Raw genomic sequence first — 14366 nt, forward strand, 5'->3', positions numbered from 1 at the left:
GCCGAGAAAATAGTAGCTAATGTAAGATAAAGCGTAGTACCATCCAGATTGAATGAATAACCACTAATATAAACCAGGTATAAGTATATCATTCATGCTCAATACGCTAATGGCTAATATGTGTTTTACCATGGAATAACAAAGCCTGTAAGAGCATTTGTACAACCAAACTCGCGCATTCTCTCGAAAGCTAGCGGAAGTGCCGATTCACTGGATGCTGAACTGAAAGCAAGTAACCAGGGTCGAAACATGATTTTAAAGAAGCCAACGATTGGTATTCTAGCCAAAAACATGATAGGAATCAAGACTACGATAACAAATATGACCAATGCAGCATAGACGCATCCGATGAGCTTTCCCAGATTGGCTAAAACACTGATACCATTTGCTCCAACAGTGGCTGCTAAGGCTGCGCCAACACCAATAGGTGCATCTAGACCAAGAAATTAGATATTATAAGCTGGGAACAAAAAAAAACACACCTCTTTAAATTTAACAACATATTAAACTTACAGTTCATGACTAAACCCACAAATTTAAACATGATCTGTAATGGTATTTGATAAACAGGAAGGGTCAATAAATGAGTAATAGAAAAAAAAATCTTGTTTACTTATCAAACTAACCTGAGAAAGCGATTCGTTGATCCTAAGCATAAATCTCTTGCTTTCTTTATCAGCTTTCATCATCGCACAAGCAAACATAGCCGCGCAGAAAACGATGGCAAGCACCTTGTTATCATAAGCGGCCTTAAAAAAGTTTTCGGGAATGATTAAAAACATTTCGTTATACCAGGTAATTGATGTAGATTCTTTATCAGCCAATTCTTGTACTGTGGAAGTATCCTGCCCAACAGGTAGTGTAACCCCAACGCCAGGTTTTACTATATTTGCCATGATAAGACCAATTGCCAAAGCAATTGTTGTAACAACTTCAAAATACTTGCGACGTATACAAAAATATGGTCAGCTCATTGCCCACAACATCGCACTGAACTGAAATACTATGAACTTACAATAATGGTTTTGATTGCGAGAATTCCAACTTTTCCGACATCATCACCGTGTCCAGCAATACCGATGACGAGGACACTGAATACAAGTGGCACAATAATAATTTTAATCATCATAATGAAAGCATCACCTAATGGTTTGATTTCTTTGCCGGCAGCAGGGGCAAATTGACCGATTAAGATACCAACAACCATACCCGCGATTATCCAGAATGTCAAGTTTGTTCGGCGTTGTAAGAATCGGATAACTGCTATGATGGGATTGAGCATAACCATACACAATGACTTACACTTGTTGCTAAAATTTGTTAAGCGTGGTGAATAACCTTTCTCCTCAGGGAGAATGACACGAAGATGTTCTGGCATGTGGCGACGGCGTTCTTGCTCACGGCGTCCATGACGACGAAAAGACAATGTATCGTCAAAATGAGACGGGCTGTATTCAGCTGTTTCAATATGCTTTTCATCGTTATTCAAGGAGGTGCGAGTGCCGTCATAATGAAGCGGTGATTCAGTGTCTTTTGTTGTTATGGTATTGTCTGGATGCATCAGTATTTATTATACGTTATTGATGATAGAAAGAAAAGAAGGGTATCAAGCCGATCAGATATGAGAAGATTTGAAAAGAAAAGAATCGAATAAGAAAGTAAGGATTTGTGCTTCTTTATATGCAATTTTTTCCAATGCAATAGGTATCTGTAGATAGGGAACGTATACGATACTTTTTTGCTTGCTGTTATACTTGTAATTTTTTCTCAGGGATTTTTTTTTTTTTTTCCTGGACTTTGTTCCACATGGATCCAATTGTACAAAACAAGATGCAGAACAAATTAAAGGTAAACTCTTGAACGTTATCTAAAATTCAATTTCCAAAATGAATAAGTTTCCATGGTTTTTGTCATACAACAACCATTTTAAGAATTTCAGTTCCCTAAAAAAGTTGTTACCTGAATTAGACTTTTTTTCTTATTCAGACGGACAGAAAGCATAAGCAAGCATGCGTAAAGTTTATTCGAAAGGTATATATTCATTACGAAAGTTCTAGGCTATGTAGCGAAATAATGTTCACAATTTCCCTTCGGCCTTTTAGCCATTCTTTGAAAGAAATAAAACCTCGTTTATCGAATTCAAAATTATCATCTACTGTGTCTTGTGCCGGTTGTTGCAAAACTGCAGATGACGAGACGGTACATAACGTCGTTACCGTAGTACCCATTTCCTCCAAAAGATAGTTGGCAAATACAATGAGATAGAAGTATCGAACCAAGTAGTTGAGGGCAACTTCTCGTGTAGCTTTCCATTTTATGGATCCCTGATCTGTCATTGTTTCAACACGCAGCTTGTAGTCATAGATTGCTTTTCTGAGATTCTGCATATGGTCGCACATATTGATAGCGCGATCCGTAAGGTGTTTGGCCAATTTTCCGTATGTCAAGACACTAACAAGTTGGAGAATAACGCGATATTCGCCATTCATATATCGTTCCCTTTCATCTATTGATTCATCACTATCATCTTCTTGTTCTGTGCTGTCACTAGCAAATGAATTAGCCAAGTTATCAAGAGCATCGTTATTCAATATCATTGTGAATAATGATGCTACAACCATTCCAGTTGTAGTACGACCACGACTAATGCGCAGAGAAAACTAGCGTCAGTATTAACTTTTTCAAAAGCATTCTGAGAAATCAAAAGCTTCAGTATATAGCTTACCCCATTTGGCAATTGAATATAACGTCATTTACGCCTTGATTTGCTTCCTGCATCCGTTTGATCAACTGATCGAACACATCTGGTATAGGTGCTTGCTCATCAGTGCTATTCAAAAAAGTTTAGTTTAATTATACAAAACCTTTTTTTTTTTTTTTTCAGTAACCTACATTGGAATTCTAAGAAAATTGACTTGATAACCTTCGGCTTTGATTGATTCAAAGACTTGACTGGGTGTTTCTATTTGATCAGAAGGAACTGTTTCCCATAATGGCTATAAAATGTATCACAAATCAATCTTTCTGGTTTGCTTTCTATGCTTTTTTGTATGACAAAAACTTACCAGCAAATTAAAGTTACTGTCCTCGTCGTGTAACAGCATACGACCATCATATTCGCCAAGTTCTTGTAATACGTCTAATCTCATTCGCTCTTCCATACTCTCAACTCTTTCTTTCGAAATGCCTGTCGTCTCCAAATTTTTGAGCGGATCGATAAATAGACGCAGCACATAAGGATTCTTGTTGACATACAGTACAGGCTCTTCCCTTAAGCATGTCCAATAAACCCATCTTTTCCCTCCCGGTCCAGCTTGCATTGCCTTTAAAATAGCCTTAATAGCATCTTTATGAGGCATAGCGCAACCGGCTATAAAAGGAGCGACCAATTTTTGCTGATCATCCCTTTCCATATCAGCTGCTAGCCCACCTTTCGTTGCCGCTAATAAAGCCTTATGTTTCACGGCAGCCCTTACTAGCGACACCTCAACACGTCTGAAATTGTAAGCACCAGAAATTTTTTCCTTCAAACTCATTTTTTGGCAGCCGGGGAATGCATCATGCTTTAAAATTGTTTGCTGAGCCAGCACTTGACCATGTCGAGATTTAACTACTTTAATCACTTCACTGGAAAGCGCCAAACCATCACCGCTGCCCAACGATTGTTCTACTGGTATCAACGAAACAAAACCATCTTCCTTCTCTGTCGCACGTAATAATTCCAAAATGGTGTCCAACTCGGGGCGTTGTTTTATCCAAAAACTGAAACTTTCCGTATCCCTTACAAGTGATGGCGATGTGCTGTCTAGATATGCCTGGAAACAGATAAACATAAAGTAACGTTCTAACGCTGTAACACCTTTTTTAACTGTCCTTCTGTACTGTTCTGGGTCCTCTTCCTTTTCCTTCTCAGCTTGAATACGTGCTTCTTCGATTGTGTCTCTTAAATTCTTTCCATTCACACTGCACTGATCTATGACAGTGTCCACAATGCATTTGTTTTCAAGGCCTCTTTTGATTAGCCGTAAAAGACTGTTAATAATTTGGTAATTCAAGTATTTGTTATTAGCCAAGTGTGACCGACTTATATTCTTATGATAAACTGATTTAGGGCGTATCCAACGCGTCAGTAAGCTGGCTATTATAGTACCAGAAGTAGATCTTCCTAAACCAACTTGGCAATTCCTAATTTCAAGAGAAAGCCCCATAAATTGTCAATTCAACTATATAGGAGCATAGCCAACTGAATAATGTTTCACTTACAATATAATTGACGTTCTAGAAAGATCAACTTGCGTAATGAGGGATGTCAAATCGTCAAAGTCTTTTCTTTCGGGAGCCTTCTCAGCAGTAATTGGCACTCGCTGATAATCCAAAATCGCGTCTCTTCTCCTAAAAAGCTCATAATCATCGCTACTATCCGATGATGAATCTACAAGTAACTCCTTTTGAACCTCCAATGCCGTTGTTTCCATTACTTCTCGTACAGTCATAATATCTTGTATATCCACCTCTTCCCAACAGGAAAGAACATTACCATCTTTATCTTCCCCGTGTAACAAAATTTTCCCTCCATACTGCGTTACCTCGCGAATGACATCCTCCTTTAACCTTTCCTCAACCTGTTCCATTCGAGATCCTGTAATGCCTTTATAAGCACGTAAATTCCTTATTGTAAATGCGCGATCACGTAAGACGTAAGGAATGCCATTTATATAGATAATAGGCTCTTCACGAAGATTAATCCATAAAATTTTTTCGCAATTATTGTTTTCTTCCGTAAATAAAGTACGAATGACTTGACGAAGGCCGTTTACAGTAGGTTGAGCCACGCCATAAACATGCGTATCCGGTATATGTCTGAAATTAGACGCCCCATCAATGACAAAACCATGGTGTCTCTCAACTCCAAGATGTTGTTGTTGCTGTTGCTGTTGGAATTCGTGGTTTTTATGTTCGTTATGCTCTTTATTTCTTTCAGATAGATAATCATATTGCCAAAAATCAACCTTTAATATTGTTTGTGAAGTGAGAACAATACCTGTGCGTGACTTGAATCATAGAACATATGTATGAGTTAGAATAAAAGTTGGAAAAACCAAACATATATAAATGTTCGAGCCACTTACATTGAGGACAAATTTTTCTGTTTCTATTGTTACACCTGTGTACAAATGCTGACCTGCTCCTGTCATGTCAAACATTCCTTGTGCTTGGGTATATTGGCCTTTTGATTTACTTATAATACTACTACTCTTAATCTGTTTCCCATTGTCTCCGGAGCCTAATAAATGCAGGTCTTCTACCGGACGGAAGAAATAAAGCCGTGGCCCTTTACGTCGCATGTTCTGTAGCATAGCCCAAATTTCTGTACGCGATCTAACCCAATCAGAGAATCGAACTTCGAAGTTTGTATTGGGTGATTCATTTACATAAGCCGTAAAGCATAGCAGGAAGAAGTACCGCTGCAATCCAGACAGAGCTTTGTTCAAGTAATGATTCTCATTGAAATCCGATGATGACACGTGTGCTGTCTGAAGGATACGGTTGGAAAGTATAGATTCACGGAGATTAACTACAGCATCGGCTATGAAGACAGAGGAAACGCGAACATCAGAACTTCGTTCTGAGAGAAAGAAAAAAATTGATAATTGTCCTTACATCTATCAATGATTGTATCCAGTAATTTCTTGCTGTAAGTACCGCTTTCCAATACGGTAGTCAGAGAAATAATGGATTGATAGTTTCCCATAATTGCATCTTTTAGATTTTCTATTAAGGGGCCTCTTTCCAAGATCCATTCTACTGCTGATTTCGATGAAAATCTAGTATTCAAAGCTGGTATTTTTTTATGGTAAAATTAATGCCATTGGTCATATTATCAATGGTAGCAAATAGATCATAACCAACTTACCATCTTCCAGTATAAGAAACAATCGAAGTAAAGCATTATTTTTTGTGTCAAAATTATCAGCTTCATCAGCTCCCTTCGCAAATCTCCCCATCTGGAAATCATTTGATGAAGAAGGTGAGAGAACGCTGTCATAGATCGATGGATAGCTCCATCCCGCAACTGGAAATGGATCAGGCTCTCCTTTTTCAATTAGTTGAGTACGCCGAATAATTTGCGCAATAATAATACCAACAGTGGCTAGAAGAGATGTTACAAAGATCAATTTTAGAATTGAAAAGTATAATGTAGTGACGTAGAAATGATGATTATTTTGATACTTACTTCTAACTGCTCCTATACCGCAATTGAATATTAAAGGATCATTTGGATCAAGATTTCGAATAACGTTGATATATTCGTCAAAATAATTGTTTTCGGGGGCTTGTTCCGGTGAAATTGGAATACGGAAGTACTTTATTCTGTAACCCTCCTCTTGAATAGACTGAAATGCTATTGAAATCAATTGATTAAAAGACCAGATCATAAAAATGACTGCGTATAGTCATCTTGAATCTGTGAGCATCTTACTTTCTTTAGGCGTTTTAACAGTATCGGCAGCGATAAAACAAGGCACAACCGTTCCATCAGCTATAAATGAAAAGCAAAATCACCTCGTATCGTAATTTATCATTATAGCTTTGTTCGCATATCGTTATACTTACATAATTCTTGATGAACCAGTAGAAGCCCACCTAATGATTTTGCCTCTTTCATAACATCAGATTTCAATCTTTCTTCGACTTTCTCTAATCGCCCTGAACTGATGCCTAAGAAGGCGCTCATATTCTGCATCGGGTCAGCATATTCACGCAAAACATAAGGCATTCCGTTTATATAGACTGTAATATAGAAGTAAATCAATCAACTGGTAATTTTATCACTATCAAAACTGTTTCTTTTTTTTTTTTTTTTTTTTACCCAGGGGTTCCTCGCGAGTTGAGAACCTAAAGAAATAAAGTTAATTCTTGCATCTTCTACAATATAATGAACCATATATGTTTTTTTTTGTCTCACCAAGTGCATGAAGTTGGCTTCAAGCTTTTTGGATGACAGTTCAGCAATGCTAGAATAGTTGAAAGCCCAATAACCTAAAATACTTGTATTTTAGTTTGCTGATAACAAACAAGTGAAGCAGTTCTTTGCATCTCACTCTGGTTAGATTTTGAATACTTACTGTAGGTTGCGCAACACCATGGACATTTAACTCCGCTATCCGAAAGTTAGGAGCGCCTTGAAGGTGGAAATCAAGGTTTGTGTTTGTGCCTGAAAAGAGAAAGATTAAACCACGGTTTTGTTTATTGGCCTTCGGTATTTGAAATCATCATCATGTACCTCTCGAAAAATGATCCATTTTTAAAATTGTATTTCTAGCTAAAACGCTTCCTTTTCTTGTCTTGACTATATTAGGTGCCATTTTTAATAACGAGTAAGGCTCTAATGAAGTAGAGGACGGTGTTAAGCTAGTACGATTGCTTTGTTTAGCGTAGATAGAGGGTAAATCTTCAGTATCACGATCAGTTTGAAAGCTACTTTGCCTTGAATGAGTCTCTGAACTAGAGCCACTGCTTGTAGTTGTACTGTGATTTGATTAACCAAACTGTAGTGTATTAAAAAGAATGCTTTCTGACTTACAGCTTAGATGGCACAAAGTTCTTTGAAAATCCTACAGTTGGGGACGTATTTATTGTGTCGAGAGTCTTACGTAAAACATTATTTGAGAACTCGTTAAGGGACGGAATTGATCCACGGCGTGAGGACGAGTACTCAGCATACAAGCTGAAGCCACCATTCGTCTTTGGCGAGCTACTCAAGACGGGTTGTGAACGTTGATTATGATTAGATATAGTTCCTGTCATTTTTTTTAGATAAAGAAAAAAAAAAAAGAACAAAAAAAAGGAGAAAGAAGAGGAAAAGAAAGACTATAAACTATCAACTTTTCAGTAACGACTTGAATGCAATCCGATACATAGGGCGTCATGGCATAATTTAAGGTTTAATGTTATTGTACTGCCGCATTTTGATGCTTGTTATGGAAGCCATGGGACAAGATTGGGCCAATGGGTGAATGGTCATGTGGACACTATATTTTCATTGTCAAATTTGATGTTACCATCTATTGGTACATGCGAAGATGTTATAACAAGTTCCGGAAACCAGTAATACAGCTGCTGCGGTATCCATGAGAAAAAATCTGTAACTTCAAGATTAGAAATCAGGGGGCTTTACACAAAATGATTCATAAACTGTTTGTAGTTTGTGGATTCTGAAAGACTAATGATATGACTTTCTTTTTTGCTTCTTCCATGTTCAAGCATGTGGTTTTTTTTTGAAAAAAAAAGTGAGCAGAAGAGATAAATTACACTGATTACAAAGTAATGAACATCGTTGATAGACATTGTTCATTCGCCATCAGACGATCGGTTAATCTTGGTTTATATCTTGAAAGAAAAACTATTAACTGTATTAAATTTAAAAGTAGCCTGCGAAGAGCAAAGGAACTGCTATAAAAGTACAAGCAAGTCGCTCAGCGACGCATTATTACATTAAATACGTAAAGTTTGTTGCTGCAGCCGCTCGTAGAGCCAGTATCAAAGAGAATACTGCTGCTACCGAGTTGGATAGTTTTCAGAAGGATCAGAATACTTCAAATGAAACAAGAGCAAGTCGCGAAAAAGATCTACATGCCAAACACAAGAAGAGCAAAAGGCTTGCCTTAAGCATTTTTATAACAATAATTCAACTGCTTGCATTCAAAGCTTTTGTCAAGACGTTCGCAAATAGGTTCATTAGCCTTGTAATTGTACTCTAAGAATATGATACGGATTCTTAAATATAAACTTAACATTAAAGAAATTAACTTCCAACACCCCCTCATAATGGCCTACAAACAATCAATGAATTGTTTTTAAGTAAGGTCCTCTACGTTTTGCGGACTTTTTTTTCAGAGTAGAACGACTGTATGCTACATTATTATCGAGATTGTTATGTCAGCATCTCTTTGCTGTTTAACAATGATAATATTCCTTTGTAATTGTAGATCCAATAGACATCCAAGATTGTTAATAGTCTTTAGTTGGCTCCTATGTATCCATATTGAGGGTAGACAGTTAATTGTCACTGATCTTCAAAAATAGAGTGCATCTTGCAAATGAGAGATAATGTATTAGCAATAATTGAAGCACATTCATATGCTCTGTTTTTTGCTTTTTTCCAGATGTATTTTACCATAGGATTAGCAAGAGGCGACATTTGATATGCATTTACAACACATTTAGCATATAAATGTAATCTTGCTTAAGCGAAGTGTTGTGCATAAACATGTTTCGAGATCACATCTTTATTGTCTCATCTACAATAATGGCTGGTAGTAGGAGAACTGCACCAATAAAACAATATATAGAAACCCCACTGCTGAATTAGTGGAGAAATCCAAAAGAATGATTCTTCTGTCTCAGTTATACAAACATAAAAGAAGAGAACTCATTATCGAGTTACTTACATTCTTATGCTGAACTGAAACTCTTCACTCTCCCAGAAGCTTACATGCCCTATATATGCTTGATCCAACTACAATAAGCAAATACAATGTTTGCATATTGACAATAGTATCATCTACTCAGTTTTACTGTGATCCGCTGATGAATTGAAATTGGTGATCATGCTCGTCGTTTGTACAACAGTTCAGTTAGACATAATTGCATTATCAAGAATTTGACTACAGGCGCATTGCATTATTATGCGCCAAAGCATAATCTGTAGAAGTTAACAAACTACTACTGCAACATGCTTATGTATCTTTAATATGTGCGTTACATTTTTTAACAGTCAACACCTTCAGCAAGAGTCATCACTGCTGAAAAATGGAAGAAAAGTTACACAATCGGTACCTGATACAATATGAAAGACATAATCAAAGTTTAAGTGTCTTTCTTTCTTACTGAGTTGGTTTTACCTGCACAAACCAGCAGCTGCGAGATTTCTAGCTATCATTAGCATAATGGCAAACTATTTCAAAATACTAAACTCTGCCTATGTTGGTATTGGGTCGTTTATTTTCTTTCGGCAAGTAGATAAGGCGTTTCATCTCAGTAACTATGTGCGTGAACTACGGGTACTATACTTTATTTCTCAGTTGATCATTTTCGGTATCAATCTCCTTATTATTCGCAAAATCAGACAGATAAATGGTAAGGTTTATTTGTGCTCTTTAATAATTATATGCACTTACTACCATAAAGGCTCATAATGAATTAGATACCACTACCTTAATATACGTACAGCCTGCTTCTAAGCGACTAATAGGAAAACCTACTGACGAAAAGCAAGTGAACACGACTATTAAAGGTACAAATATTCGATTTGTTAACTACTTTAAAGTCAGGACAGGGTACCAATTAAGACCTATATCTGCAGACTATGATTTAGCCGAAGTTCACAAAGGGCTTAAACAAGCAGTCATTAGTATAATCATATTGATGATTCTTCATATCAAGTTCGGCTTGGTGCCACCCTTATTTGGTCAGTCAATTATGGGGATCAAGGGCTGTCTGACGACAAAAGAAGCCCAAATTCATATCTGGAAATCATTTTTGACAGAGGAGCTACAGCGCCCCTTCAAAGATGATTCAATATTGTCAAAGTTGAGCAAAGGAAAGAAAGATACTAAGACAAATGCTGAGAATGAGAATGAGATAATAGAGACCTTACTCGTAAATAAAAAGCTTGAATAAGTATTATTTTTAAAGTTAATTATCTCATATCGGCGCAGAATAAAGTACTGGTTTTGATATAGCTGATATGTCAACAAGTCGAATAGTCTGAAATAGAAAAGGACGGAAATGAAAAGTTCTCTTCGATGAAAATTTCGATAAGTGTCATAAATGATGGTCAACGGATTAATATTATGGTTAAGCATAGTAAAAAGAAATACCATTTGACAGACAGCTCATGACAGAGAACTAATATCACTAATGGAGGAGGATCGAGAGTACAAAAATGGTGATACTATTACGGTCTCAATAAAATCGTCACAGCTTTAAAAAGTTCACGAAAACGCATGCTACCGCCAATGTTCGTTTAGGTGAAACCATCGATAACAGCGTTCTATAACGCAAACGATGCTGAGTAATTTTAGCAACAGCATGTAGAATACAAGTAGTACTTGTGCTGACCTAACCATTTCCAATAATTAAAACAAGACGGTTGTTGTCACGACGGAACAGATCACAATAAGTGTACTGAATATTTGGCAGCTGCAAACGGAGGAGGAGATAAAAATGGCTTTGAAAGTGATTTTTTCCCTCGCTTCCTTCTTTTTTTTTGTTTTTCTTTTTTTTTTGGCTATAGCCGGATGAAGTAATGGATAATAATCAAGTGGAAGATCTCGACGAAGGAAAGATTGTCTATGAATGGAGCCCTCCTACTGGACAGAAGCAGAACTTTTACTATAAGGGCTCTCCCATTAGTCGGGAACATGTAGGCTTTCTTTTTTGCTAAATGTCAACGTCAATAGAGGTCTAACTTACTGAACAATTATGCGAGTATGTTAGGTTGAGAAAATGTTTGGAAATTCCAAAATCAGAGAATGCCGAGGACACAAAGAAAAAGTTCATACAGTTGCCTGGAATTGTGATGGCAGAAAGCTTGCTTCAGGTTCAGTTGATAAAACGGCGCGTGTGTGGTCACCGCACAGAGGGGTAAGTTCCCTATTATAAGCTGAATCATCAATATGTTGTATATTCAACAACATAAAGACAGATATTAGGTATTCTGTAGAATTGAAAGGTCATACAGATAGCGTAGATCAATTAGATTGGGACCCAACACACCCAGACAAATTAGCAACGGCGTCTAGTGATAAAACAGTTCGATTGTGGGATCAAAGATGTAGAGTTGTTTGAAAGAAACTGCTTCAGAATATTGAAGTCGGCATTTATAATAATCAATCTCTTCTATCTTAGCTGGTAAATGTACCGCAATAGTTCAGACAGATGGTGAGAATATCAATATTTGTTGGAGTCCCGATGGCAATCACATTGCAGTAGGAGATAAGAACGATAATATTTGCATCATTGACGCCCGTACACATAAAGTTATTGATAAGCGGAAACACCTTGTGGAGGTGAATGAGATCGCGTGGAACAATGCGAACAATCAGTTTTTCGTTACAACAGGACAAGGCACTATTAGAGTATATGATTACCCTTCATTTGAACTGCAAACAAATCTACGGGGCCATACAGCAAATTGTTATTGTGTAGAAACAGATCCTACCGGAAAATATATTGCTGTTGGTTCAGCAGATGCCATGGTTTCTCTCTGGGATACGCGGACATTTCATTGCGTTAGAGCTTTTGAAGAACTTACGTAAGGCTACAACTGGATTGATAACCGGGAAAGTAAACAGTTAACAGTAACCTTTCATCGAATTTCATTCAGATGGCCAGTAAGAACACTTAGTTTTAGTTTTGATGGACAATATATTGCTTCGGCTTCAGAGGATCATTTTGTTGATGTGGTAGGCTTTACTCTGTAACACTTTGAAAATCAGCTTTATCAATTCTAATTCTACTTTGCTTTAGTCGCATGTTGAGAGTGGCGAGTCAGTACACCATATTGAGTGTACAGCAGCAATGAATACAGTCGCCTGGTCACCACGTGATTATTATCTAGCCTATGCAGGCGACGAAACAGCTTCCGATGGCAAATACGCTGGAAACCTGAAAATTTTCAGCATGAAAGATCCTCGAGATCACTAGTACTATCTGCTATTTATCGTCTTCAATAAATTATACATGTATACACTATTCAAACTCTCCTCGCTGGTCGATTTGCACAACCTACTTCAACAGAAAACCCCACAGTACATTATCGATGCATTTCCACTGTTAGAGGACATACTAATAAGCAGTTAATAATACGAAAGCAATGTATGTACATCTTAAAATCAGCTTTTATATGCTGTTTAATACTGCCATTCACACCAGCACATCCGGCGATTACGCTCGGCCTACATTAGTTTTAATGTTTGTGCTGTGAAGTTCACGTACACTGCCTCGAATTCTACTTTACTTCTGTTTTCGCTTATCCTATTATATTACAGTTCCTGTATTCCTTTACATACACGTCCTTGCTATAATGGAAATGCTTTTCTTTCTTCCATGTATATGGGCTTTCATCGTTCAAAAGCTTTAATGCCAAATTGAAAGTTGTTATATTATAAGGGAGGATAGCTGGCTAGCTTCCAATTGTAATAACCAACCAAACAGGGATCAGCTGTGGATCAGTAAATCACGCACAGCTCTTTGATCAAATGAGCACTAAGACTTGCCCAGGGCAGACCTTATTGTTTATATACGTCAATTGTACGTAACAATATCAAAAAGGTCAATAATACGAGATGAAGAAGAAATCAATGTCTTCTCTCATTTAAAAAAGAGGATCCAAAGAGATAACTAAAGAAGACCCCTCACAGATAAAAACTACCTCATTTGACACGTGTCGTGCACAAAGCAGTAAAATACACAAAGTTATGAAATATCGTGATTGGGGTCTTTTATTTCCTTTCAATTATTTTCTATCTTAAGTATTGCTCTTTGTATGCATCTAATATAATCTGTAACACGACACACGACACACGACACACCGTTGAAGTTAATTAAGGTAACAAAATCAGAAACGAACTAACGCCGTTTAAGCAAAAATTTAAGAAAAAAGATATTTCGAAGCTACCAGGGGTCGAACCTGGAATCTCCTGATTCGTAGTCAGACGCCTTATCCATTGGGCCATAGCTCCTCACATATTTTTGTATTTTTTCAACTTTTATATCAGCAAAAAACATTTCACGGTCACGTGGAAGATAATGGTTTGGTTAGAATTTCTCCCGGATCGCGATCGAAATAGAATATGTGTGATTGAGTTTAAAATAAACGCATTAACAAAATGCACTTGAGCAACCCCACATAATACGACTGTTGACGAAGCGAAGTCAAAAAATGGGGTACACCCGCCCTGGTATAGATCTATATACAAAAAATATTTCGGATAATCCCTCTCTATAATGATTAGAAAACAAAAATTGAAATAGAAAGAATATACGCCTATTTGAAGGTATAAAGGGAAAAGGGGTTACTGATAGAAGTTTATTATATATTATAAAAAAGAAAAAAAAAAAAAAAAAGGAAAATAAAGCGCGGCTCTTGGAGCCTGTACCATATTGACTGACGAAGCGGTGTTAAGGGAGATTGTTGTAGGAACGACCAACAATTACGTTTGTTCATATGCTATTTTTGTGTTTTCATTAGTTTTTGTTATAAAGTTAATGAAATATGAAAGCTTAACAAAATCAAACCACCGTCTTTATTTTATTTTAAAAGCAAACTAAAAGGAAAAGAGACCAGACCTAAAGTTACT

At 37.0% G+C, this 14366-nt stretch overlaps 5 protein-coding genes and 1 non-coding gene across 6 annotated transcripts; 3 read left to right on the plus strand and 3 right to left on the minus strand.

The window, feature by feature from the left end:
- Nucleotides 1-125: 125 nt before the first annotated feature.
- Nucleotides 126-1561, minus strand: BDF20DRAFT_815986 (Sodium:dicarboxylate symporter family-domain-containing protein; the record flags this gene model as incomplete). Its single annotated transcript, XM_053077124.1, has 4 exons — nt 126-433; nt 514-547; nt 627-941; nt 1016-1561. 4 exons carry the CDS (start codon nt 1559-1561, stop codon nt 126-128), a joined length of 1203 nt encoding a protein of 400 aa, XP_052938266.1.
- A 481-nt stretch (nt 1562-2042) lies between these two features.
- BDF20DRAFT_911562 (inositol hexakisphosphate-domain-containing protein) lies at nt 2043-7809 on the minus strand (the record flags this gene model as incomplete). The annotated part of the gene is made up of 16 exons (XM_053083841.1): nt 2043-2643; nt 2726-2830; nt 2893-2996; nt 3066-4185; nt 4264-5051; nt 5130-5587; nt 5662-5838; nt 5915-6151; nt 6236-6403; nt 6482-6541; nt 6616-6792; nt 6872-6897; nt 6968-7041; nt 7128-7216; nt 7286-7530; nt 7586-7809. 16 exons carry the CDS (start codon nt 7807-7809, stop codon nt 2043-2045), a joined length of 4653 nt encoding a protein of 1550 aa, XP_052938267.1.
- A 201-nt stretch (nt 7810-8010) lies between these two features.
- Nucleotides 8011-8868, plus strand: BDF20DRAFT_986350 (uncharacterized protein; the record flags this gene model as incomplete). Its single annotated transcript, XM_053085213.1, has 2 exons — nt 8011-8109; nt 8433-8868. 2 exons carry the CDS (start codon nt 8011-8013, stop codon nt 8760-8762), a joined length of 429 nt encoding a protein of 142 aa, XP_052938268.1. The 3' UTR covers nt 8763-8868.
- Nucleotides 8869-9904: 1036 nt separating this feature from the next.
- Nucleotides 9905-10229, plus strand: BDF20DRAFT_860147 (uncharacterized protein). Its single transcript, XM_053080493.1, has one exon. The coding sequence runs from the start codon at nt 9951-9953 to the stop codon at nt 10197-10199; it is 249 nt and encodes an 82-aa protein (XP_052938269.1). The 5' UTR covers nt 9905-9950; the 3' UTR covers nt 10200-10229.
- A 1002-nt stretch (nt 10230-11231) lies between these two features.
- BDF20DRAFT_860152 (WD40-repeat-containing domain protein) lies at nt 11232-13113 on the plus strand. The gene is made up of 6 exons (XM_053080494.1): nt 11232-11428; nt 11503-11649; nt 11707-11839; nt 11914-12319; nt 12392-12470; nt 12535-13113. The coding sequence occupies exons 1-6, from the start codon at nt 11312-11314 to the stop codon at nt 12709-12711; spliced, it is 1059 nt and encodes a 352-aa protein (XP_052938270.1). The 5' UTR covers nt 11232-11311; the 3' UTR covers nt 12712-13113.
- A 562-nt stretch (nt 13114-13675) lies between these two features.
- BDF20DRAFT_t55 lies at nt 13676-13748 on the minus strand. Its single transcript has one exon. It is a non-coding gene; the product is annotated as a tRNA-Arg (tRNA).
- Between the last annotated feature and the right edge of the window lie 618 nt (nt 13749-14366).

This window comes from Mycotypha africana (genome assembly GCF_025528875.1).
Source record: "Mycotypha africana strain NRRL 2978 chromosome Unknown BDF20scaffold_3, whole genome shotgun sequence".
In the NCBI taxonomy this organism is placed as follows: domain Eukaryota; kingdom Fungi; phylum Mucoromycota; class Mucoromycetes; order Mucorales; family Mycotyphaceae; genus Mycotypha; species Mycotypha africana.